At 47.9% G+C, this 26,766-nt stretch overlaps 1 protein-coding gene across 1 annotated transcript in view; it reads right to left on the bottom strand.

Annotated features, from left to right (window-relative positions):
* The window catches only part of capn3a (calpain 3a, (p94)), a 198,180-nt gene that overhangs the window by 47,794 nt on the left and 123,620 nt on the right, over positions 1–26,766 (bottom strand). Inside the window, exons 9-11 of the mRNA XM_069917243.1 lie at positions 21,153–21,230; positions 18,142–18,302; positions 16,568–16,737 (exon numbers count right to left, since the gene is read on the bottom strand). Of these exons, the coding sequence (XP_069773344.1) occupies positions 16,568–16,737; positions 18,142–18,302; positions 21,153–21,230 (409 nt within the window). The remainder of the gene's footprint in view (positions 1–16,567; positions 16,738–18,141; positions 18,303–21,152; positions 21,231–26,766) is intronic.

Below are 26,766 nucleotides of genomic sequence, written 5' to 3' on the forward strand. Positions count from 1 at the left end.
TTCAGTTCTAAATATCTGCAGTTCCTTACTGGTTCTAAAAGGTTTTATGATGGAAACCATAAAGAGAGCGAAGACAGAGAATGGGAATGTGAGTGAAGCTTCTTACAGGGGAAGTTATCGAATTGCCCTTGCTGAAGAGGCCCACATTCTTGGAGAATCCATCATTAAGCCTTGTACAAAGGACATAGTGTAAGGCATGTTCAATGAGCAGTGCAAATGTCAAATAATACTGTAGCAAGATGTATTAAGGATCTAGCTGAGGACAGAGAAGGGGATTTAATAGGTCATCTGCAGTTATGTGATGCTTTTACAACTGGACAAGTCAACAAATATAGCAGGTTTTCCAGGGCTGCCAGTTTGCGTTAGGTATGTTCGAGAAGGATATTGAGGAAGATGTGCTTCTTTGTGAGACTTTACAAGGGCACACAACTGGGGAAGAAATTTTTAACTGCATCAATAACTACTTGATATAGAATACCATTCCATGAAAAAAAAGTGTTTACATGTGTGCACAGATGGAGCCAAAGCTCTCACAGGGAAAATTGTGGGAACTGTTTCCAGACTTGAGGGTTGGACCAAATTGCAGCAGTATTCACTGTGCCCTTCATAGACATGCACTTGGAGTGAAAAAATACCCATGCCCCTGACAAAAATGATCAGTGAAGCAGTCAAAATTGTTAATTGTATCAAAAGTCGACCCCTGCTGTCCTGTTTGTTTAAAACTCTCTGCGAAGAAATGGGAAGCCAACACACAGTCTTACTAAGACATACAGAAGTGAGATAGTTATCCCAAGGAGAAATGTATTTTAGTGACTTGAAGTTTTCATTCTCAGAGTGCCTGTTAAGTTGCAGTTGATTAATGCATCTTGCATATCTTGCTAATATATTCACAAAACTGAATGAAACTAATTTGGCCCTACAAGGCAAAAACATGACTGTTTTTAATGTGTTGAACAAAATTTCATCATTTTCTATAAAATTTGACCTTTAGATTTCAATGGTGAAAGGAAAATACTTTGATTTTTTTTCCATGCTGCTAGACTTTGTGATGGAGCATGGTGTGAGTGTTGATGAAGATTTACTTGATGAAATGGAACAACACTTAACATTCTACACTTGATGAGTATTTTCCCGATGTTTTTAGTATGGGTACAAAATCCTTTTATTGTCACGACCTAACCCACCAATTTATAAGTGCAAGAATATGAAAACGTAATCGACGTGACATCCGACTTTCGGTTGCGGCAAAGATTTAAAGATTTTCCACTGACCAAGTTCTGGATTAGCCTGAATGAAGAATATCTGTCCTTGCCAAAATCTGCTATGCATTGCCTATTACCATTTTCCACGACTTACACGTGTGAGGATGGATTTTCGTCAGAAACCGACGTGATGCCGCTCCTGACATAACCATATAACCATATAACCACTTACAGCACAGAACAGGCCACTTCGGCCCTACTCGTCCATGCCGTAACAAATCCTCACCCTCCTAGTCCCACTGACCAGCACCCGGTCTATACCCCTCCAGTCCTCTCCTATCCATGTAACTATCCAGTCTTTCCTTAAATGTAACCAATGATCCCGCCTCGACCACGTCTGTCGGAAGCTCATTCCACATCCCTACCACCCTTTGCGTAAAGAAATTTCCCCTCATGTTCCCCTTATAATTTTCCCCCTTCAATCTTAAACCATGCCCTCTAGTTTGAATCTCCCCCACTCTTAATTGAAAAAGCCTATCCACGGTTACTCTGTCTGTCCCTTTTAAAATCTTAAACACCTCTATCAAGTCCCCCCTCAATCTTCTACGCTCCAGAGAAAAAAAGCCCTAGTCTGCACAACCTTTCCATGTAACTCAAACCTTGAAATCCTGTCAACATTCTCGTGAACCTTCTCTGCACTCTCTCTATTTTGTTTATATCTTTCCTGTAATTTGGTGACCAAAACTGTACACAGTACTCCACATTTGGCCTCACCATAAGGATACAGCCCGACATTAAGAAGATCTGTGAGGATAAGACACAATTCCATTCATCCCATTAAATGTAAATTAGAGGCAACAAATGGTTTAAATGTGGAGGATGATGAGTTTATTTTCTTTCTTACTGTGCTTTTGCATGTACCAGATATTGTAAAGTGTAATTGACAATTTCCAAGTGCTCCCCAAAAGGATTCTGTGAGTTTGAAAGTTTGGAAAGCCCTGATCTGGGGATGACCGATCCTGGAGACACAAAACCTCCTCATTATACAGGAACGTGCAGCAGCACCTACTCTTCGTAAGGAGGCTGAGGAGGGTAAGGCTACTGACACTTTCTACAGGAGCACAGTTGAGAGTGTCCCGTCTGACAGTGTTGAGGCTGAGGAGGGTAAGGCTACTGACACTTTCTACAGGAGCACAGTTGAGAGTGTCCTGTCTGACAGTGTTGAGGCTGAGGAGGGTAAGGCTACTGACACTTTCTACAGGAGCACAGTTGAGAGTGTCCTGTCTGACAGTGTTGAGGCTGAGGAGGGTAAGGCTACTGACACTTTCTACAGGAGCACAGTTGAGAGTGTCCTGTCTGACAGTGTTGAGGCTGAGGAGGGTAAGGCTACTGACACTTTCTACAGGAGCACAGTTGAGAGTGTCCTGTCTGACAGTGTTGAGGCTGAGGAGGGTAAGGCTACTGACACTTTCTACAGGAGCACAGTTGAGAGTGTCCTGTCTGACAGTGTGGTGGCTGAGGAGGGTAAGGCTACTGACACTTTCTACAGGAGCACAGTTGAGAGTGTCCTGTCTGACAGTGTTGAGGCTGAGGAGGGTAAGGCTACTGACACTTTCTACAGGAGCACAGTTGAGAGTGTCCTGTCTGACAGTGTTGAGGCTGAGGAGGGTAAGGCTACTGACACTTTCTACAGGAGCACAGTTGAGAGTGTCCTGTCTGACAGTGTTGAGGCTGAGGAGGGTAAGGCTACTGACACTTTCTACAGGAGCACAGTTGAGAGTGTCCTGTCTGACAGTGTTGAGGCTGAGGAGGGTAAGGCTACTGACACTTTCTACAGGAGCACAGTTGAGAGTGTCCTGTCTGACAGTGTTGAGGCTGAGGAGGGTAAGGCTACTGACACTTTCTACAGGAGCACAGTTGAGAGTGTCCTGTCTGACAGTGTTGAGGCTGAGGAGGGTAAGGCTACTGACACTTTCTACAGGAGCACAGTTGAGAGTGTCCTGTCTGACAGTGTTGTGGCTGAGGAGGGTATGGCTACTGACACTTTCTACAGGAGCACAGTTGAGAGTGTCCTGTCTGACAGTGTTGAGGCTGAGGAGGGTAAGGCTACTGACACTTTCTACAGGAGCACAGTTGAGAGTGTCCTGTCTGACAGTGTTGAGGCTGAGGAGGGTAAGGCTACTGACACTTTCTACAGGAGCACAGTTGAGAGTGTCCTGTCTGACAGTGTTGAGGCTGAGGAGGGTAAGGCTACTGACACTTTCTACAGGAGCACAGTTGAGAGTGTCCTGTCTGACAGTGTTGAGGCTGAGGAGGGTAAGGCTACTGACACTTTCTACAGGAGCACAGTTGAGAGTGTCCTGTCTGACAGTGTTGAGGCTGAGGAGGGTAAGGCTACTGACACTTTCTACAGGAGCACAGTTGAGAGTGTCCTGTCTGACAGTGTTGTGGCTGAGGAGGGTAAGGCTACTGACACTTTCTACAGGAGCACAGTTGAGAGTGTCCTGTCTGACAGTGTTGAGGCTGAGGAGGGTAAGGCTACTGACACTTTCTACAGGAGCACAGTTGAGAGTGTCCTGTCTGACAGTGTTGAGGCTGAGGAGGGTAAGGCTACTGACACTTTCTACAGGAGCACAGTTGAGAGTGTCCAGTCTGACAGTGTTGAGGCTGAGGAGGGTAAGGCTACTGACACTTTCTACAGGAGCACAGTTGAGAGTGTCCTGTCTGACAGTGTTGAGGCTGAGGAGGGTAAGGCTACTGACACTTTCTACAGGAGCACAGTTGAGAGTGTCCTGTCTGACAGTGTTGAGGCTGAGGAGGGTAAGGCTACTGACACTTTCTACAGGAGCACAGTTGAGAGTGTCCTGTCTGACAGTGTTGAGGCTGAGGAGGGTAAGGCTACTGACACTTTCTACAGGAGCACAGTTGAGAGTGTCCTGTCTGACAGTGTTGAGGCTGAGGAGGGTAAGGCTACTGACACTTTCTACAGGAGCACAGTTGAGAGTGTCCTGTCTGACAGTGTTGAGGCTGAGGAGGGTAAGGCTACTGACACTTTCTACAGGAGCACAGTTGAGAGTGTCCTGTCTGACAGTGTTGAGGCTGAGGAGGGTAAGGCTACTGACACTTTCTACAGGAGCACAGTTGAGAGTGTCCCGTCTGACAGTGTTGAGGCTGAGGAGGGTAAGGCTACTGACACTTTCTACAGGAGCACAGTTGAGAGTGTCCCGTCTGACAGTGTTGAGGCTGAGGAGGGTAAGGCTACTGACACTTTCTACAGGAGCACAGTTGAGAGTGTCCTGTCTGACAGTGTTGAGGCTGAGGAGGGTAAGGCTACTGACACTTTCTACAGGAGCACAGTTGAGAGTGTCCCGTCTGACAGTGTTGAGGCTGAGGAGGGTAAGGCTACTGACACTTTCTACAGGAGCACAGTTGAGAGTGTCCCGTCTGACAGTGTTGAGGCTGAGGAGGGTAAGGCTACTGACACTTTCTACAGGAGCACAGTTGAGAGTGTCCTGTCTGACAGTGTTGTGGCTGAGGAGGGTAAGGCTACTGACACTTTCTACAGGAGCACAGTTGAGAGTGTCCTGTCTGACAGTGTTGTGGCTGAGGAGGGTAAGGCTACTGACACTTTCTACAGGAGCACAGTTGAGAGTGTCCTGTCTGTCAGTGTTGTGGCTGAGGAGGGTAAGGCTACTGACACTTTCTACAGGAGCACAGTTGAGAGTGTCCTGTCTGACAGTGTTGAGGCTGAGGAGGGTAAGGCTACTGACACTTTCTACAGGAGCACAGTTGAGAGTGTCCTGTCTGACAGTGTTGAGGCTGAGGAGGGTAAGGCTACTGACACTTTCTACAGGAGCACAGTTGAGAGTGTCCTGTCTGACAGTGTTGAGGCTGAGGAGGGTAAGGCTACTGACACTTTCTACAGGAGCACAGTTGAGAGTATCCTGTCTGACAGTGTTGAGGCTGAGGAGGGTAAGGCTACTGACACTTTCTACAGGAGCACAGTTGAGAGTGTCCTGTCTGACAGTGTTGAGGCTGAGGAGGGTAAGGCTACTGACACTTTCTACAGGAGCACAGTTGAGAGTGTCCTGTCTGACAGTGTTGAGGCTGAGGAGGGTAAGGCTACTGACACTTTCTACAGGAGCACAGTTGAGAGTGTCCTGTCTGACAGTGTTGAGGCTGAGGAGGGTAAGGCTACTGACACTTTCTACAGGAGCACAGTTGAGAGTGTCCTGTCTGACAGTGTTGAGGCTGAGGAGGGTAAGGCTACTGACACTTTCTACAGGAGCACAGTTGAGAGTGTCCTGTCTGACAGTGTTGAGGCTGAGGAGGGTAAGGCTACTGACACTTTCTACAGGAGCACAGTTGAGAGTGTCCTGTCTGACAGTGTTGAGGCTGAGGAGGGTAAGGCTACTGACACTTTCTACAGGAGCACAGTTGAGAGTGTCCTGTCTGACAGTGTTGAGGCTGAGGAGGGTAAGGCTACTGACACTTTCTACAGGAGCACAGTTGAGAGTGTCCTGTCTGACAGTGTTGAGGCTGAGGAGGGTAAGGCTACTGACACTTTCTACAGGAGCACAGTTGAGAGTGTCCTGTCTAACAGTGTTGAGGCTGAGGAGGGTAAGGCTACTGACACTTTCTACAGGAGCACAGTTGAGAGTGTCCTGTCTGACAGTGTTGAGGCTGAGGAGGGTAAGGCTACTGACACTTTCTACAGGAGCACAGTTGAGAGTGTCCCGTCTGACAGTGTTGAGGCTGAGGAGGGTAAGGCTACTGACACTTTCTACAGGAGCACAGTTGAGAGTGTCCCGTCTGACAGTGTTGAGGCTGAGGAGGGTAAGGCTACTGACACTTTCTACAGGAGCACAGTTGAGAGTGTCCTGTCTGACAGTGTTGAGGCTGAGGAGGGTAAGGCTACTGACACTTTCTACAGGAGCACAGTTGAGAGTGTCCCGTCTGACAGTGTTGAGGCTGAGGAGGGTAAGGCTACTGACACTTTCTACAGGAGCACAGTTGAGAGTGTCCCGTCTGACAGTGTTGAGGCTGAGGAGGGTAAGGCTACTGACACTTTCTACAGGAGCACAGTTGAGAGTGTCCTGTCTGACAGTGTTGTGGCTGAGGAGGGTAAGGCTACTGACACTTTCTACAGGAGCACAGTTGAGAGTGTCCTGTCTGACAGTGTTGTGGCTGAGGAGGGTAAGGCTACTGACACTTTCTACAGGAGCACAGTTGAGAGTGTCCTGTCTGTCAGTGTTGTGGCTGAGGAGGGTAAGGCTACTGACACTTTCTACAGGAGCACAGTTGAGAGTGTCCTGTCTGACAGTGTTGAGGCTGAGGAGGGTAAGGCTACTGACACTTTCTACAGGAGCACAGTTGAGAGTGTCCTGTCTGACAGTGTTGAGGCTGAGGAGGGTAAGGCTACTGACACTTTCTACAGGAGCACAGTTGAGAGTGTCCTGTCTGACAGTGTTGAGGCTGAGGAGGGTAAGGCTACTGACACTTTCTACAGGAGCACAGTTGAGAGTATCCTGTCTGACAGTGTTGAGGCTGAGGAGGGTAAGGCTACTGACACTTTCTACAGGAGCACAGTTGAGAGTGTCCTGTCTGACAGTGTTGAGGCTGAGGAGGGTAAGGCTACTGACACTTTCTACAGGAGCACAGTTGAGAGTGTCCCGTCTGACAGTGTTGAGGCTGAGGAGGGTAAGGCTACTGACACTTTCTACAGGAGCACAGTTGAGAGTGTCCCGTCTGACAGTGTTGAGGCTGAGGAGGGTAAGGCTACTGACACTTTCTACAGGAGCACAGTTGAGAGTGTCCCGTCTGACAGTGTTGAGGCTGAAGAGGGTAAGGCTACTGACACTTTCTACAGGAGCACAGTTGAGAGTGTCCCGTCTGACAGTGTTGAGGCTGAGGAGGGTAAGGCTACTGACACTTTCTACAGGAGCACAGTTGAGAGTGTCCTGTCTGACAGTGTTGAGGCTGAGGAGGGTAAGGCTACTGACACTTTCTACAGGAGCACAGTTGAGAGTGTCCTGTCTGACAGTGTTGAGGCTGAGGAGGGTAAGGCTACTGACACTTTCTACAGGAGCACAGTTGAGAGTGTCCCGTCTGACAGTGTTGAGGCTGAGGAGGGTAAGGCTACTGACACTTTCTACAGGAGCACAGTTGAGAGTGTTCCGTCTGACAGTGTTGAGGCTGAGGAGGGTAAGGCAACTGACACTTTCTACAGGAGCACAGTTGAGAGTATCCTGTCTGACAGTGTTGAGGCTGAGGAGGGTAAGGCTACTGACACTTTCTACAGGAGCACAGTTGAGAGTGTCCTGTCTGACAGTGTTGAGGCTGAGGAGGGTAAGGCTACTGACACTTTCTACAGGAGCACAGTTGAGAGTGTCCTGTCTGACAGTGTTGAGGCTGAGGAGGGTAAGGCTACTGACACTTTCTACAGGAGCACAGTTGAGAGTGTCCTGTCTGACAGTGTTGAGGCTGAGGAGGGTAAGGCTACTGACACTTTCTACAGGAGCACAGTTGAGAGTGTCCTGTCTGACAGTGTTGAGGCTGAGGAGGGTAAGGCTACTGACACTTTCTACAGGAGCACAGTTGAGAGTGTCCTGTCTGACAGTGTTGAGGCTGAGGAGGGTAAGGCTACTGACACTTTCTACAGGAGCACAGTTGAGAGTGTCCTGTCTGACAGTGTTGAGGCTGAGGAGGGTAAGGCTACTGACACTTTCTACAGGAGCACAGTTGAGAGTGTCCCGTCTGACAGTGTTGAGGCTGAGGAGGGTAAGGCTACTGACACTTTCTACAGGAGCACAGTTGAGAGTGTCCCGTCTGACAGTGTTGAGGCTGAGGAGGGTAAGGCTACTGACACTTTCTACAGGAGCACAGTTGAGAGTGTCCCGTCTGACAGTGTTGAGGCTGAGGAGGGTAAGGCTACTGACACTTTCTACAGGAGCACAGTTGAGAGTGTCCCGTCTGACAGTGTTGAGGCTGAGGAGGGTAAGGCTACTGACACTTTCTACAGGAGCACAGTTGAGAGTGTCCCGTCTGACAGTGTTGAGGCTGAGGAGGGTAAGGCTACTGACACTTTCTACAGGAGCACAGTTGAAAGTGTCCTGTCTGACAGTGTTGAGGCTGAGGAGGGTAAGGCTACTGACACTTTCTACAGGAGCACAGTTGAGAGTGTCCTGTCTGACAGTGTTGAGGCTGAGGAGGGTAAGGCTACTGACACTTTCTACAGGAGCACAGTTGAGAGTGTCCTGTCTGACAGTGTTGAGGCTGAGGAGGGTAAGGCTACTGACACTTTCTACAGGAGCACAGTTGAGAGTGTCCTGTCTGACAGTGTTGAGGCTGAGGAGGGTAAGGCTACTGACACTTTCTACAGGAGCACAGTTGAGAGTGTCCTGTCTGACAGTGTTGAGGCTGAGGAGGGTAAGGCTACTGACACTTTCTACAGGAGCACAGTTGAGAGTGTCCCGTCTGACAGTGTTGAGGCTGAGGAGGGTAAGGCTACTGACACTTTCTACAGGAGCACAGTTGAGAGTGTTCCGTCTGACAGTGTTGAGGCTGAGGAGGGTAAGGCAACTGACACTTTCTACAGGAGCACAGTTGAGAGTGTCCTGTCTGACAGTGTTGAGGCTGAGGAGGGTAAGGCTACTGACACTTTCTACAGGAGCACAGTTGAGAGTGTCCTGTCTGACAGTGTTGAGGCTGAGGAGGGTAAGGCTACTGACACTTTCTACAGGAGCACAGTTGAGAGTGTCCTGTCTGACAGTGTTGAGGCTGAGGAGGGTAAGGCTACTGACACTTTCTACAGGAGCACAGTTGAGAGTGTCCTGTCTGACAGTGTTGAGGCTGAGGAGGGTAAGGCTACTGACACTTTCTACAGGAGCACAGTTGAGAGTGTCCTGTCTGACAGTGTTGAGGCTGAGGAGGGTAAGGCTACTGACACTTTCTACAGGAGCACAGTTGAGAGTGTCCTGTCTGACAGTGTTGAGGCTGAGGAGGGTAAGGCTACTGACACTTTCTACAGGAGCACAGTTGAGAGTGTCCTGTCTGACAGTGTTGTGGCTGAGGAGGGTATGGCTACTGACACTTTCTACAGGAGCACAGTTGAGAGTGTCCTGTCTGACAGTGTTGAGGCTGAGGAGGGTAAGGCTACTGACACTTTCTACAGGAGCACAGTTGAGAGTGTCCTGTCTGACAGTGTTGAGGCTGAGGAGGGTAAGGCTACTGACACTTTCTACAGGAGCACAGTTGAGAGTGTCCTGTCTGACAGTGTTGAGGCTGAGGAGGGTAAGGCTACTGACACTTTCTACAGGAGCACAGTTGAGAGTGTCCTGTCTGACAGTGTTGAGGCTGAGGAGGGTAAGGCTACTGACACTTTCTACAGGAGCACAGTTGAGAGTGTCCTGTCTGACAGTGTTGAGGCTGAGGAGGGTAAGGCTACTGACACTTTCTACAGGAGCACAGTTGAGAGTGTCCTGTCTGACAGTGTGGTGGCTGAGGAGGGTAAGGCTACTGACACTTTCTACAGGAGCACAGTTGAGAGTGTCCTGTCTGACAGTGTTGAGGCTGAGGAGGGTAAGGCTACTGACACTTTCTACAGGAGCACAGTTGAGAGTGTCCTGTCTGACAGTGTTGAGGCTGAGGAGGGTAAGGCTACTGACACTTTCTACAGGAGCACAGTTGAGAGTGTCCTGTCTGACAGTGTTGAGGCTGAGGAGGGTAAGGCTACTGACACTTTCTACAGGAGCACAGTTGAGAGTGTCCTGTCTGACAGTGTTGAGGCTGAGGAGGGTAAGGCTACTGACACTTTCTACAGGAGCACAGTTGAGAGTGTCCTGTCTGACAGTGTTGAGGCTGAGGAGGGTAAGGCTACTGACACTTTCTACAGGAGCACAGTTGGGAGTGTCCTGTCTGACAGTGTTGAGGCTGAGGAGGGTAAGGCTACTGACACTTTCTACAGGAGCACAGTTGAGAGTGTCCTGTCTGACAGTGTTGAGGCTGAGGAGGGTAAGGCTACTGACACTTTCTACAGGAGCACAGTTGAGAGTGTCCTGTCTGACAGTGTTGAGGCTGAGGAGGGTAAGGCTACTGACACTTTCTACAGGAGCACAGTTGAGAGTGTCCTGTCTGACAGTGTTGAGGCTGAGGAGGGTAAGGCTACTGACACTTTCTACAGGAGCACAGTTGAGAGTGTCCTGTCTGACAGTGTTGAGGCTGAGGAGGGTAAGGCTACTGACACTTTCTACAGGAGCACAGTTGAGAGTGTCCTGTCTGACAGTGTTGAGGCTGAGGAGGGTAAGGCTACTGACACTTTCTACAGGAGCACAGTTGAGAGTGTCCTGTCTGACAGTGTTGAGGCTGAGGAGGGTAAGGCTACTGACACTTTCTACAGGAGCACAGTTGAGAGTGTCCTGTCTGACAGTGTTGAGGCTGAGGAGGGTAAGGCTACTGACACTTTCTACAGGAGCACAGTTGAGAGTGTCCTGTCTGAGAGTGTTGAGGCTGAGGAGGGTAAGGCTACTGACACTTTCTACAGGAGCACAGTTGAGAGTGTCCTGTCTGACAGTGTTGAGGCTGAGGAGGGTAAGGCTACTGACACTTTCTACAGGAGCACAGTTGAGAGTGTCCTGTCTGACAGTGTTGAGGCTGAGGAGGGTAAGGCTACTGACACTTTCTACAGGAGCACAGTTGAGAGTGTCCCGTCTGACAGTGTTGAGGCTGAGGAGGGTAAGGCTACTGACACTTTCTACAGGAGCACAGTTGAGAGTGTCCCGTCTGACAGTGTTGAGGCTGAGGAGGGTAAGGCTACTGACACTTTCTACAGGAGCACAGTTGAGAGTGTCCCGTCTGACAGTGTTGAGGCTGAGGAGGGTAAGGCTACTGACACTTTCTACAGGAGCACAGTTGAGAGTGTCCCGTCTGACAGTGTTGAGGCTGAGGAGGGTAAGGCTACTGACACTTTCTACAGGAGCACAGTTGAGAGTGTCCTGTCTGACAGTGTTGAGGCTGAGGAGGGTAAGGCTACTGACACTTTCTACAGGAGCACAGTTGAGAGTGTCCTGTGTGACAGTGTTGAGGCTGAGGAGGGTAAGGCTACTGACACTTTCTACAGGAGCACAGTTGAGAGTGTCCTGTCTGACAGTGTTGAGGCTGAGGAGGGTAAGGCTACTGACATTTTCTACAGGAGCACAGTTGAGAGTGTCCTGTCTGACAGTGTTGAGGCTGAGGAGGGTAAGGCTACTGACACTTTCTACAGGAGCACAGTTGAGAGTGTCCTGTCTGACAGTGTTGAGGCTGAGGAGGGTAAGGCTACTGACACTTTCTACAGGAGCACAGTTGAGAGTGTCCTGTGTGACAGTGTTGAGGCTGAGGAGGGTAAGGCTACTGACACTTTCTACAGGAGCACAGTTGAGAGTGTCCTGTCTGACAGTGTTGAGGCTGAGGAGGGTAAGGCTACTGACACTTTCTACAGGAGCACAGTTGAGAGTGTCCCGTCTGACAGTGTTGAGGCTGAGGAGGGTAAGGCTACTGACACTTTCTACAGGAGCACAGTTGAGAGTGTTCCGTCTGACAGTGTTGAGGCTGAGGAGGGTAAGGCAACTGACACTTTCTACAGGAGCACAGTTGAGAGTGTCCTGTCTGACAGTGTTGAGGCTGAGGAGGGTAAGGCTACTGACACTTTCTACAGGAGCACAGTTGAGAGTGTCCTGTCTGACAGTGTTGTGGCTGAGGAGGGTAAGGCTACTGACACTTTCTACAGGAGCACAGTTGAGAGTGTCCTGTCTGACAGTGTTGAGGCTGAGGAGGGTAAGGCTACTGACACTTTCTACAGGAGCACAGTTGAGAGTGTCCTGTCTGACAGTGTTGAGGCTGAGGAGGGTAAGGCTACTGACACTTTCTACAGGAGCACAGTTGAGAGTGTCCTGTCTGACAGTGTTGTGGCTGAGGAGGGTAAGGCTACTTAGACTTTCTACAGGAGCACAGTTGAGAGTGTCCTGTCTGACAGTGTTGAGGCTGAGGAGGGTAAGGCTACTGACACTTTCTACAGGAGCACAGTTGAGAGTGTCCTGTCTGACAGTGTTGAGGCTGAGGAGGGTAAGGCTACTGACACTTTCTACAGGAGCACAGTTGAGAGTGTCCTGTCTGACCGTGTTGAGGCTGAGGAGGGTAAGGCTACTGACACTTTCTACAGGAGCACAGTTGAGAGTGTCCTGTCTGACAGTGTTGAGGCTGAGGAGGGTAAGGCTACTGACACTTTCTAAGGGAGCACAGTTGAGAGTGTCCTGTCTGACAGTGTTGAGGCTGAGGAGGGTAAGGCTACTGACACTTTCTACAGGAGCACAGTTGAGAGTGTCCTGTCTGACAGTGTTGAGGCTGAGGAGGGTAAGGCTACTGACACTTTCTACAGGAGCACAGTTGAGAGTGTCCTGTCTGACAGTGTTGAGGCTGAGGAGGGTAAGGCTACTGACACTTTCTACAGGAGCACAGTTGAGAGTGTCCTGTCTGACAGTGTTGAGGCTGAGGAGGGTAAGGCTACTGACACTTTCTACAGGAGCACAGTTGAGAGTGTCCTGTCTGACAGTGTTGAGGCTGAGGAGGGTAAGGCTACTGACACTTTCTACAGGAGCACAGTTGAGAGTGTCCTGTCTGACAGTGTTGAGGCTGAGGAGGGTAAGGCTACTGACACTTTCTACAGGAGCACAGTGGAGAGTGTCCTGTCTGACAGTGTTGAGGCTGAGGAGGGTAAGGCTACTGACACTTTCTACAGGAGCACAGTTGAGAGTGTCCTGTCTGACAGTGTTGGACACTTTCTACAGGAGCACAGTTGAGAGTGTCCTGTCTGACAGTTTTGAGGCTGAGGAGGGTAAGGCTACTGACACTTTCTACAGGAGCACAGTTGAGAGTGTCCTGTCTGACAGTGTTGTGGCTGAGGAGGGTAAGGCTACTGACACTTTCTACAGGAGCACAGTTGAGAGTGTCCTGTCTGACAGTGTTGAGGCTGAGGAGGGTAAGGCTACTGACGCTTTCTACAGGAGCACAGTTGAGAGTGTCCTGTCTGACAGTGTTGAGGCTGAGGAGGGTAAGGCTACTGACACTTTCTACAGGAGCACAGTTGAGAGTGTCCTGTCTGACAGTGTTGAGGCTGAGGAGGGTAAGGCTACTGACACTTTCTGCAGGAGCACAGTTGAGAGTGTCCTGTCTGACAGTGTTGAGGCTGAGGAGGGTAAGGCTACTGACACTTTCTTCAGGAGCACAGTTGAGAGTGTCCTGTCTGACAGTGTTGAGGCTGAGGAGGGTAAGGCTACTGACACTTTCTACAGGAGCACAGTTGAGAGTGTCCTGTCTGACAGTGTTGAGGCTGAGGAGGGTAAGGCTACTGACACTTTCTACATGAGCACAGTTGAGAGTGTCCTGTCTGACAGTGTTGAGGCTGAGGAGGGTAAGGCTACTGACACTTTCTACAGGAGCACAGTTGAGAGTGTCCTGTCTGACAGTGTTGAGGCTGAGGAGGGTAAGGCTACTGACACTTTCTACAGGAGCACAGTTGAGAGTGTCCTGTCTGACAGTGTTGAGGCTGAGGAGGGTAAGGCTACTGACACTTTCTACAGGAGCACAGTTGAGAGTGTCCTGTCTGACCGTGTTGAGGCTGAGGAGGGTAAGGCTACTGACACTTTCTACAGGAGCACAGTTGAGAGTGTCCTGTCTGACAGTGTTGAGGCTGAGGAGGGTAAGGCTACTGACACTTTCTACAGGAGCACAGTTGAGAGTGTCCCGTCTGACAGTGTTGAGGCTGAGGAGGGTAAGGCTACTGACACTTTCTACAGGAGCACAGTTGAGAGTGTCCCGTCTGACAGTGTTGAGGCTGAGGAGGGTAAGGCTACTGACACTTTCTACAGGAGCAGAGTTGAGAGTGTCCCGTCTGACAGTGTTGAGGCTGAGGAGGGTAAGGCTACTGACACTTTCTACAGGAGCACAGTTGAGAGTGTCCCGTCTGACAGTGTTGAGGCTGAGGAGGGTAAGGCTACTGACACTTTCTCCAGGAGCACAGTTGAGAGTGTCCCGTCTGACAGTGTTGTGGCTGAGGAGGGTAAGGCTACTGACACTTTCTACAGGAGCACAGTTGAGAGTGTCCCGTCTGACAGTGTTGAGGCTGAGGAGGGTAAGGCTACTGACACTTTCTACAGGAGCACAGTTGAGAGTGTCCTGTCTGACAGTGTTGAGGCTGAGGAGGGTAAGGCTACTGACACTTTCTACAGGAGCACAGTTGAGAGTGTCCTGTCTGACAGTGTTGAGGCTGAGGAGGGTAAGGCTACTGACACTTTCTACAGGAGCACAGTTGAGAGTGTCCTGTCTGACAGTGTTGAGGCTGAGGAGGGTAAGGCTACTGACACCTTCTACAGGAGCACAGTTGAGAGTGTCCTGTCTGACAGTGTTGTGGCTGAGGAGGGTAAGGCTACTGACACTTTCTACAGGAGCACAGTTGAGAGTGTCCTGTCTGACAGTGTTGTGATTATCATTTAATCAAATTCCAGTTCTCAAATGTATCTGATTCCCTTTCCCCTGAGAGTCATGTTAGTTTACATGAGAGCAGGTCAATCACAATCCACCATCAACCTTCCTCAGAGCAATGGAAATCTGTCCCAGCAGACAGGACAGATCTTGGACTACACTGGGCTGAATTTAAATCCATGCTTTATGCAGAAAGGTTCTTCACCTTTATTCAGAGTGGAAATGTATGGAGTCTTTTATTTAACAAATCTTATGGCACATCTTTAATAATTATCCTTAATCTTCACTAGAAGGTGCCTGCAGGCTCCCCTGGTAGCTGCAAATCATCAGACTGGAAGTCTGTATAGAGGATCATTAAAACAGCCAAGAGGATCACTGGGGTCTCCCTTTCCTCTATAGATGACATTTACTGGGAGTATTGCCTAAAGAGGGCTCAAGGAAATATAGAAGATCCCTGCCATCCAACGTCCAATATCTTCAACCCATTGCCATCCAAAAAATACATGAGCATCAAAGTCTGGGTTGCCAGGCTGGGGAATAGCTTCTTCCCACAAGCTGTGAGGCTGATAAACTCTATCCTGTATATGTGATATATCCATACACATTTTAAAAATTATTTATGTAAAATATGAAAGTCTGCAGATACCATGGTTGAAGTAAAAACACAAAGTTCTGGAGAAACCCAGCATGTCCTACAGTATCTTTTATATACCTTGATGAAGGGCTCAAACCCAAAACCTCAGTTATGTACTTTTATCTTTACTATATAAAAGACACTGTTTGACTTGCTGGATTTCTCCAGCACTTTGTGTTTTTACTTGAATATTTATGAAATGTTTTATGTACTATATATTGTGTGTTTTTGGGCGTGGACCATGATCTGAAGAGATGCTGTTATGTTGGGTTTCATATGTACGATCAGATGTTAATGAACTTGATTTTTTTTCCCTTTTACTTTTCTTGTCACCCAACTTCCTAATGGTTCCTCCCTCTACCTGTATCTCCACCTCCCACACCTTTTGTCCTACATCACCTCTGAGTCCCCTCCCCCTTTATGCCTGTAATTTCACCTATTCTATCTTAAGTCTTGATGAAGGATTTGACTCAAGACATTGACCAACCATTTCTACCCATGGATGCCATTTGACCTACTGAGTTCCTCCAGCAATTCTTTGTGCACTGGGTGTTAGAGCAAGTTCCCTCATTGGTTCTTAAGAGGCTGTAAATTCAGGAACTTCAGGCCAGCAAGAAGTGTTGCTCAGTTTTCAAATGGGATCAAAAAGAAGGTCCCATCTTCCTTCTTCTTTGCATCATTGACATAACAAGGATCCCTCAGATATGTCCCTATGCTTAGCCTCACTTAACATGACATGAGCAAGTTGTCAGGCTGCTTATCTCAAGTGATGTGGGATCTTCCTGTAGGGAATTTGACTACTATGCTTGCCCATAATGAATAATCGTGCACTTCCCTAGCTATGTTAGTTTGGGTGACAGCAACTGGGAGAGTTAAGATGCATATGTATAATTTTGTGCCTATTCTACATGCACAAGTAGACCCCTTACTGAACTAAACATGCCAGGGTTTCCTGTTCTAATGAAAGATTTCAGTTTTGAAATATTCACTGAGTTTCTCTCCACAGAACCTGCCCAAACCTGAGTGTTTGCAGTTACTTCTCCCCTTACCTGTCTCTCCACCTCCCACGTCTCTGATTTTATTTCACATTTCCAACATCTGCTGTTGTGCTTTTGATTTCCATTGTTTTTCATTTTCCTCCTAGTGCTAATCATGCATTGGATAGAGTTTGTTGCCTGATCTCCAAATCTCCCCAAGCCTCATCTTCAGAAGTTACCTCATAAATAGAAAATCCAATGGTATGAAAATTGACGCCACCCTTGCGCTCCTTACGGCGATTCTTCTGCATCAGAGCAACGAGAAATGTGCAGAGGACCTCATTATCATCAGGGTCATCGTCTTCCTCAAAGAGTTTCAGCCGGTACTGTGGGTTTGTCCAGAATGTGTCTTAATTGAAAGGGCAGGGAGAAGGAAGAGATTTTCCATTGGTGATCTGTTCTTACAGAGTCTCAAACTAAGTAGAAGGAAGGAAGACTAAAGAAAAGGAACTCACAAGAGTAATAGACATGGACCAAAGGAAGAAAGTCAGAGATGAAGAAAGAAAACAAGGGACAGAAGAGAATAAAATTTAGCATGGAGAATTAAACATAACCGAGGGAGAGGAGGGGGGAAGGGGAGAAAAAGGAAAGTCAAATTGGCAATAGAAAAATAATCACAAAGTCCCCACACAGACATTTATCCAGGCAATTCTCATCTGAGTACATTGGATAATCTTGTTGACTGGGCTCTGTTAGTAATACCTTTGCTGCATTTTGCCATTGGACCTCCAGACTGTCTGTACAACAGTAGCCTGGTAGAAGGCCCTACACTTCCTCTGGAGATCAGAGTCTGCAACAGGTTTGTCCTGGGGGAGTATCCACGAGATTAGCCATTCTAATGACATGTGTGCAGCTTCAAGGAACATAGGTAAATTTAATTGATTTAATTAATTACTTTGTTTATTTCATTTATTATGGTTCTTAAATGTTTCTGAATGCCTCATTCAGAAGGACTAAAGATTCTCAAAAGATTTGGCAAACCTGTCAAATGTTTGCAGGGCCGTTTGGTGGTCCTCAACTAATGATGGGGTTACGTTCTGGCACACCTGTCCGTTGTCAAAAAAATGACAGTTGGATCAGTGTGGGGACCGACAGGGAGCTGTGGGGAGAGAGCAAGGCAATGGGATCAGTGTGTGGAATGACATGGGACTGTGGGGAGTGAGTGGGGCAGCAGGATCAGTGTGGGGATTGATACAGCGCTGTCGGGAGACACTGATAATTCGAAATACAGTACTGATTCAAACCATGTTAACTTTGAAAAATCATAAGTTTGACCATAAATCATAAATTTAAAAACATGATTGTCCATGTTAATGATCAGTTTCTTTCCTACTCTAATCAGGCTCTTAAAAGGACCTCATCAATAAAAGATGATGCCCTGCACTGTTAAATTGTACCCTTCTCTGGATCCTTTTCTTTTTAACTTGCCATGATATTCCCTGTTATTGCACTGCCCTTTGTACTTAAATATTAGTTGATGTGTCTGGATAGCACACAAAACAAAGCTTTTTACAATATCTTATTACACATGGGAATTTGATTCAGTGCTCCTTAACCCAATATAGACTCAATGAGCCACATAAGGAAATATAAAAATGAGATGAAAATGTCCCTTCATAGGAGAATAGAATGGGAATTATATGCATTCTCCTCACATTCCAAAAATAACTAAATGGAGAAAGAGACCAAAAGGGGGAAGATGGTAAGGAGATATGGGAGAGAGAGGCACATCTCGGAGGTGGGAAAGACCCACCTGGGTAGTTCCGGCATCCCCCAGCAGAACAGCCCCTCACCCACCGCCCTTCATTGATGGACACAGTCCACTTGTGGAGCTTGTCATCATCCAGGGAGTCCGGAGTCAGGTTACAAATCTCCAACTTTGTGTAGTACCTCCTGTAGTCATCAAAAGACATCCTGCAAATAGCAACAGAGAGGAAGCATTGTGATCCATTTGACATCCCATCATTCATTGGGAATTTCAGTATTCTTGATATCAGGTAATAAATGATGGAAGGCTGAGTCGAGATTAATGTTTCAGGGCTGGGAAGGCACAGCAGCAACAAAGAAAATGAGGAAGTTGTGCCAACAGCCATCAAATTTCCTCCACTGTCCCTGGCCACTCCTTCCCAAATGAAGCCTCTGATGCATTCTCCTGTTCCCGGTCTAGGCTAATGCTCACCCCAAAGCCATCACCTGCAGTGGAGAGGCACACCAGCTAATGCTGCAGCCTCACTTCCAGAGACTCTGGTTCAATCCCAACCTCCAGTGCTGACTGCAGGGAGTTTGCATGTTCTCATTGTGGCTGCCTGGGTTTCCTCCAGGTGCTTTGGTTTATGGAGGTAAATGGCAAAAAAGAATCAAAGGGTACTTGACAAAAACTTAAGCGGGAATAAGTTGTAGAGCTGAGGGGGAATAAAGATGGAGGGCTAGGCCTATGGAGATTGCTCCTCCAAACTGACATAAACCTGATATGCTGAATATCCTTGTTCTGTGTCATAAACCAATGAGTTTGTTAAGGGAGTAAAAAGGAACTTGTAGGAAGCTCATATTTCTTACTGTATAAGAGCCCATTTGGCCCATCAAGTCTATGCCAACTCAAATCATTCCCACCATCTCAGTCTCAATACAACTCCAATTATCCAAAATGGTCGGGACTGGGCCTATGTCAGGATAAACTTTATTTTTTGATAACTGGTCATTTTTTTTAAAACAGCCCAGTAAAAACAGCAAATCACGTATCAATGTTTAAACAATAACGAACAACAGGGGAAGGCTTTTTAAGCATTAAAATAATGCTCACCAAAAAAAAATGCTGGCCACCACCGATCTCATCCATGTCCCCAACATTGCCACCGATCACCAAGACTTCCCCACCGCTGCTGCCAATCTTGTCCGTGTTCCCAACACCACCACCGATCACCAAGACCTCCCCACCGCTGCTGCCAATCTTGTCCGTGTTCCCAACACCACCACCAATCACCAAGACCTCCCCACCGCTGCTGCCAATCTTGTCCGTGTTCCCAACACTGCCACCAATCACCAAGACCTCCCCACCGCTGCTGCCAATCTTGTCCGTGTTCCCAACACCGCCACCAATCACCAAGACCTCCCCACCGCTGCTGCCAATCTTGTCCGTGTTCCCAACACTGCCACCAATCACCAAGACCTCCCCACCGCTGCTGCCAATCTTGTCCGTGTTCCCAACACCGCCACCGATCACCAAGACTTCCCCACCGCTGCTGTCAATCTTGTCCGTGTTCCCAACACCGCCACCGATCACCAAGACTTCCCCACCGCTGCTGCCAATCTTGTCCGTGTTCCCAACACCGCCACCAATCACCAAGAACTCCCCACCGCTGCTGCCAATCTTGTCCGTGTTCCCAACACCGCCACCAATCACCAAGACCTCCCCACCGCTGCTGCCAATCTTGTCCATGTTCCCAACACCGCCACCGATCACCAAGACTTCCCCACCGCTGCTGCCAATCTTGTCCGTGTTCCCAACACCGCCACCGATCACCAAGACTTCCCCACCGCTGCTGCCAATCTTGACCATGTTCCCAACACCGCCACCGATCACCAAGACCTCCCCACCGCTGCTGCTGATCCCCAGGGAGGCTTCCCAGGCTGGTGAAACACTCACTGGTGAGTCAACAGGCTCCTGTCTCCCCCAGGGCTCGATCCAACAGGGGCTGATCTGGCTTTGCATCCTGCTTCTCGATGTTGGAGCCTGACACAGACCCAGTTTTCACCTGCTCATATTCCTCCTCCCCACTGCTGCTGCCGATCACCAACCCCTCCCCGCTGAGGTCCCACTCCTGTCTGGGAGCCTGAAGTCCCTGCTCCTGCCCAAGAGGCCAATCTCCTTGATGACGCCAGGACAAGGGATTCTTCCGACCACTTGTGGCTGGGAGATGGTGGTATGTGATTTAAGAGGGAGAGTTGGAGAGAAAAGACAAAAGGGGAAGGTAAGGAAGAAATGGAAAGAGAGAGGGGAGGGACTTACCTGAAACGAGGACAATTGTTCTAATTTCAAGTCGATTGTATTTTTTTTCAAACCTGTGAGGTCAGTTCGGCTCCGAAAACAATTTGGATAAATGAGGATTTTGGATAATTGGAGTTGCACTGTATTTTATCTCACATCTCCATCAACTCCTTGCCCCAATACTCCTGCCACTTTCACTTAGGGTAATTAAAGCAGCCAATTAATCCATGAGGCATGCGGGAGGAAACCCGCACGTAAACAGGGAGAGAGGGCAAACTCCACAATATTGGGATCAAACCGGGTTATCTGGAGCTGTGCTGTGGCAGCGGAACCTGAAGCATCACTCTGCTAGCAGGCTCTTTAGAACCTGGACTACTGCAGATGTTTACGGGTTCCCAATTCTTTGTCCGTCAGGTATATCTGCCCTCTAACTACTTCCCTCACTGCCCTTTGAATTGTGAGGCAAAGAGGACTTGCTGAGGCCACCTCTGGGAAACAGGTGCACATAGGTGCAGATCACGGCATCACAGGGCTGCCTGATCAAAGGAACACTGGACAAACCTGTGGCCACCAGAGTAAGCAATGAGATCCATCAAAACCAATTGTGCTTAAAAGAGGCAGATGGAACTTCCCCTGACTTACTCCTGTTCAGTGTCTCAGAAATGATGCAATGTGGATTCCTAAGCTCAGGAGGCGAAGCTATGGTTGGGGAGGGAGAATTAAATGGCAGCAGGAATGCCAGAGCGTTTAAACATCAGGTAAGCGAGACCAGAACTCACCAGAACTCCCCGTCATCTTTCATTTGAAGGTGCAGCCGCTGCTTTTCTGATTTCTCAATCTCAGACCATTCCCGGGCTCTGGAGTGAGAAGGGAATACTTGCTTCAGGGTTCGAAGATTCCACACTCTCATTAGAAAAACAAGCTACTTCTTGAGGCTGGGAAGTAGACCCTGCACCTGAAACATCCTATACTCTGTGACAGATCCTGCTAGGGGGATGGCTTCACAAACAAGACACAAAAGTTCCCATGTCCAGCTAGTAAGTGTTGACAACAATATCATCAACAAGCAATTAAAAAAAAAATGCACCTTCAATATCCAGGGAATTTCACCAAAGCATTTTCAAATAAAGTGCGCCACTGAATCAGATATTAGGGGAGATAATCACTAACTGGGGAGTAATAATCAGCATTATTGTCCCATTTTCTGCATAGCTATCTATGCAAAGGCTGACCATGCCCTCTATTAGTTGGCAGCAGGCGTAATAGGTTCAAACAAACATAGATCCAGATTAGGAGCAAGCCTGCTCTGCTGTTCAATAAAATCCTTCACTGACTTGCTTATCTAGTAGGATCTATCTATCCCACCTTAGAAATATTCTGACTTTTCACTGACTTTGAAGAAGAGAGTTCCAAAGCATCAAGACCTCTTCTGAAAGAAAAGAAAATCTACCTTCTCTGTCTCAAAGAGGCAAGTCCTTACTTTTAAACTGTAGCTCTGGTTCGAGATTCTCCCACATGAGGAAATATCCTCTCTACGCCACCTGTCAAGATTCCTCAGGATCTGATGTCTTTGTATCCAGTACTCTCTCATCCTTCTAAAGAGCAGCAAAAGCAAGCCTAGTCTGTCCAACTTCTCCTCTAAAGACAACCAGCCTATTCTGGGCAGCAGGCACAAGTCTATTAACCCTGACATTGTGTACAGTATTGGTATTGTTTAAGGCTGAATTACTTCATTTGAACTGAACCCTCAAAATAAATTTTGTTTATTTTACTAATCAGAATTTTGTACATAATTCACTGAGAAACCTTTGCATCTCAGATCTCTACAATCTTTCACCATTAAGATTGTGGTGCGCTTTCAGTCAGAAGCAAACACACAAAACCAAAAGACTGTACAACAGGCTTTATTCGACATAAACGTCGTCCACAGAGCCAGCTGTGAGGAGAGCTGCTATAAACTCTGAGAATGACTTTGAAGGGCTGGCTCAGGTTTATATCCCGGAGGGTTGATTGACAGCCGGCCAGGTGTTGTTTTGTCCCCATGCTCTTCTGCAGGTACAGAGGTTTCCCCCTGCAGTAGGCCAGTGGTGTACCACCACAAGGATGTCTAGTTTCCTGCCAAAGTGGACAACACATTTTCCCACAGTATGCTCTATTTGCCATGTTTTTCCCACTCACTTCACCTATTCATATCCCTCTGTAACTTCATGTCCTCTTTCTGACCTGTCTTTGTGTCGCATCTAAGTCTTTTATATCAATTGAAAAAGGTTGAGATCCCTGATCATCACACATTACATTTTCCCATCCATATGAGGAGCTATTTATGCCCACTCTCCACATCCTGTTAGGCAACCAGTCTTCTGCCAAGTCAAAATCATAATCTCTTACAACACAAACTATTCTTCTCTGCAACAGTCTTTGATGTGGCACCTTATAAATGGCTTCTGGAAATGGAAATGGAACTGCTTTTGATAATTTTGCATGAACATAGTATCCTACTATAAGGTCTTTAAGAAAATTTGCTAACATTTCCCAAAGTATGAAGATCAAAAGACATTTAGGCAAGAAATGTTTCAAGGGATATGAGCCAAATGTAGGCAAATGGGACTAGCACAATAGAAAACCCAGTCAGCATGAACAAGTTGGGCTGGAAGGCCTATTTCTGTTCTGTATGACTCTAATTTTCCTTGTCACAGGGCAAAGTTAACTAGCTTGTAGTTTACTGATTTCTGACTCATTCCCTTTTTATTTGCTTCAATCTCATCAAATCTTCCCCAAGTATACCGGGGGGTGGGGGGTGGGGGGTGGGGGGTTAAGGAGGTAGAATTCTGGAAAAGTTCAGAATTGGTTGAATGCTGACATCAGAGTTTAGTTGGATTGAGGAATTTATAAATAGGGACAATAGGGGGAGAGGGAAGGAGAGGGAAAGAGTGAGAGAACGAAAGAGAGAGAAGGAAGGCCATGAGTGGATTTAGAAGCAAAATTCTTAAATTGAGGCAACGTAGGGTCAAGAGAACAGAGTTCACGAGAGTAGTTGAAGGAGATCGGCTAGGTATATGTTGTGATTTGTTAAGTCATGCGGCTGCAAAAATGTGAATGATGGTTTTGAGTAGTGGACAAGTTAAGGGAAGAGCAGAGCTGGGCACACTGCACAGGTGAAAGTTAGTCCTTGTGGTGACTGACATGTGTGACGTCATCTAGGTTAGTTTCCAGAGAGAAGGACGAGTTAGTTCAACACATAAAAGTGGTGGTGAACCTCAGTAGGTCATGTAGAGTCCATCGGCATCTGATAGGAACATTTTCTCTGTCTCTCTCCTCCCCCCCACCACCTCACCTTCTCTGTCTTTCCCTATCCCTCTGTCTTCTTTCCTCCACATCCCCATTCCATCCCTCCCTCCCCATCACTTCTCAGCTGATTTCTGTTGGTCTGTGCTCCTCCCCTGTCCCACTTGATAAATTGTATGGTATTGTATATTTAACCTCTATATGCTTGAATTCTGTATTTTGTGTATAATGGATACTTGATTGCTTAAACAGAAATGTGACTAACTATTGTGTGGCTAAGCAGTTGAAACTGCTGATCAGGAGAAACCATTGTCTAAGATCTAGAACCATGATATTCTGTTTGGACAGAAGCCTCTGCATTTTAAGAATGAAATTAACTTCATTTATGTTAGTGCTGTCATTGTGACACTGTGAGAGGATGCACACATTGACTTTAAAAAGGTTATTCAGCTGTAAAGTAAATGTGGGGCATGAATGTTTATTAACGACTTGAAAATTGTTGGTTGAACTGCAAGTGTTGATTTACGGGACAATTGTACAAGATTGCTCCAAGAAAAGTAAGTTACTGCTGAAATTGTAAATAACAAGATCTAGCAGTACAGAATTCAGCTGGTGCCCCTTATATGGAAGCAAAATTTAACAAGAAAACAGGAGAATATCTGTACAGGCTGATAAAATCAGGCAATGTTGTTCTTACTTTGAGTGGGGGCTCCAGAGCATATATGCTTATGCTCAGTGTTGTAATCTGGCCACTCCAATCATGACCTAAGTTGATTTAAGGCAACTTGTCTTGTTTCAGTTGTTTGGTGTTGTTATTCCCTAACAGGAGAACTGACTTTTACACACCTTTTTATTCAGGTGCCTGTCTGTTTCCTGCTCATACCTTGACAAAGAGCTCAGGCATAACATTTTAGTTTTATCCCCTTGCTTCTTGTAAATGCTGCATGACCTGGTGAGACTCCCCAGCACTTTGGTGTATTGCACCACAATCACATTGTCTTTCCTGTTTAACTCTAAGGACAAGTTGGTTGCCAGGCAGTAGACTCTATGATATTGTTGAAGGCCGAGCGACTGCATGGTTAGATGGGCTGAATCACCGCCTCAGTCATCCGAATCAAAATGGCACGGGTCCCCCCAAGAAGAAGCCCATAGTTGACGCCACGTGTTGCTCAGGGGAACCACCCACTTCCAGGTGGAACACTGCTGGCCAGGAAGTGATGCTGCGATGCGCTGACGTCACTTCTGGAAGCCAGCGTACACATCACCGGAAGTGATTGTTCCCATGGGCTAAGCGCGAGGAATTAAAATAATAAAGTCAGTTACTGGTTCACCTTCGCATCATGTGAACGTCTCTTGATTCCGTAGTGCTGCCTTAGCAGATGCTACAGAAATGACCAGGACGGTTCCAGCGTTTTTGGAACCCAACTCAAACGTGACAGGATGCAGAATACCACTACTACTACAGTCACAATGGCTGCGGCCAACACTGTGGGCGTGCATTTGTCGCTCTTCTTGGCAAACCAGCCCGGGAATTGGATGCAACTGGCCAAGTCACAGCATCACATCAGTGGCATTGTCTTGGAGGACCCCAAGTTGTGGCACGTCATCAGCTTCCTAGTCGACATGGGCACAGAGATAAGCAGCCAATAGCTCAGTTCCAGCAGATCCTCCTTGGTTCCCTGGAACTCAGCTGCCATGAGCACACCATTCGCATCCTAAAAATGCAGGGCCTGGGCGATAGAAACCCCTCCGAGCTCATGCACGAAATGGTGGCCCTAGCAGACAGACTCACAGGCCCTGTTCCTCTCCAAGCTCCCTGTACATGTTTCCTTGCCAGTTTCCAATATGGATTTCACCGCCCCACACCTGGTAGCCAAGGAGGCAGACAGACTTTTCCATACTCCTCAAAGGAGCTCCATCCACGTGCAGCCTGTCTATGCCATTGGCGCCGCTGTCTCAGTAACTCCACCGGGTTCCACAGCTGTAGCCACAGCCCAACCACAAATACTGTTTCTAATAACCGCAGATGGGGCTGAGACACCCGGCGGTGCACCCTCCCCCACTGTCAAACCAAACATGGCGATGGGAAATGGGCAGGCCGGCCACCGATAGTGGCTTTGGCGGTTGGTGCTCATGAAGGCCTACTCTACCTCAGCGACCAATGAACAAAGAGGGGCTTCCTAGTCAACATGGGCACAGAGATAAGCCTCATCCCACCAAATTATTTCGAGACCAAACACAAACCCAAGGGCCTCCCACTGCAAGCAGCCAATAGCTCCTCCATCCTGAGCTACGCACCCACCTGGTCACAATCCATGCTGCGAACACGGTTTTCCAGTGGGAGTGCACAATCATCCATGGTACGGGCCTTATTTGGAGCAGATTTCCTCCAGGCACATGAACCTTTGGTGGACGTGGTGAAATCCCGGTTGGTGAATGCCACCACTTTTCATTTGCACCCCTTCACCCTGCAGCACTGCCTTTTTCTGCCATTTATAATCCACGCTTAGGACCGAAAAGAGTATTCCCACCTAATGGCCAAGTACCTGGCCCTACTGGCACCCAATTTCCACGATGCCAAACCGCCACATGGAATGGAGCACTACAGCGAGACTGCCGGACCTCCAGTTCATACACGGGCTTAGCGCCTCCCACAAGACAAACTCCAGTAAGCCAAGGCAGAGTTCACGGCCATGGAGGAGCTGGGGATCATCCGTTGTTCAAACGGCCCCTGGACCTCCCCACTCCATATGGTACAGAAGAGCTCCGGTGGTTGGCACCTGTGCGGCAACTACTGGTGGCTGAACGATGCTAAAGTCCCAGACAGGTACCCTATCCCACATGTCCAGGATTTTGCCATGAGGCTCCAAGGTTGCCGAGTCTTTTCCAAGGTAGACCTTATCAAAGGGTACCACCAGATCCCGATGCATCCCAACGACATCCCAAAAATGGCCATCATCACACCCTTCGGCCTTTTTGAGTTCCTGCGGATGCTGTTTGGACTGAAGCAGCACAGGCATTCCAGCCAGTATGGACCTCGACTTCATCTTCATCTACCTGGACAAGATCCTCATCACCAGCTCCAACGCCAGCACATACACATCTGAC

This window comes from Narcine bancroftii, chromosome 2 (assembly GCF_036971445.1).
Source record: "Narcine bancroftii isolate sNarBan1 chromosome 2, sNarBan1.hap1, whole genome shotgun sequence".
Classification (NCBI taxonomy): Eukaryota; Metazoa; Chordata; class Chondrichthyes; order Torpediniformes; family Narcinidae; genus Narcine; species Narcine bancroftii.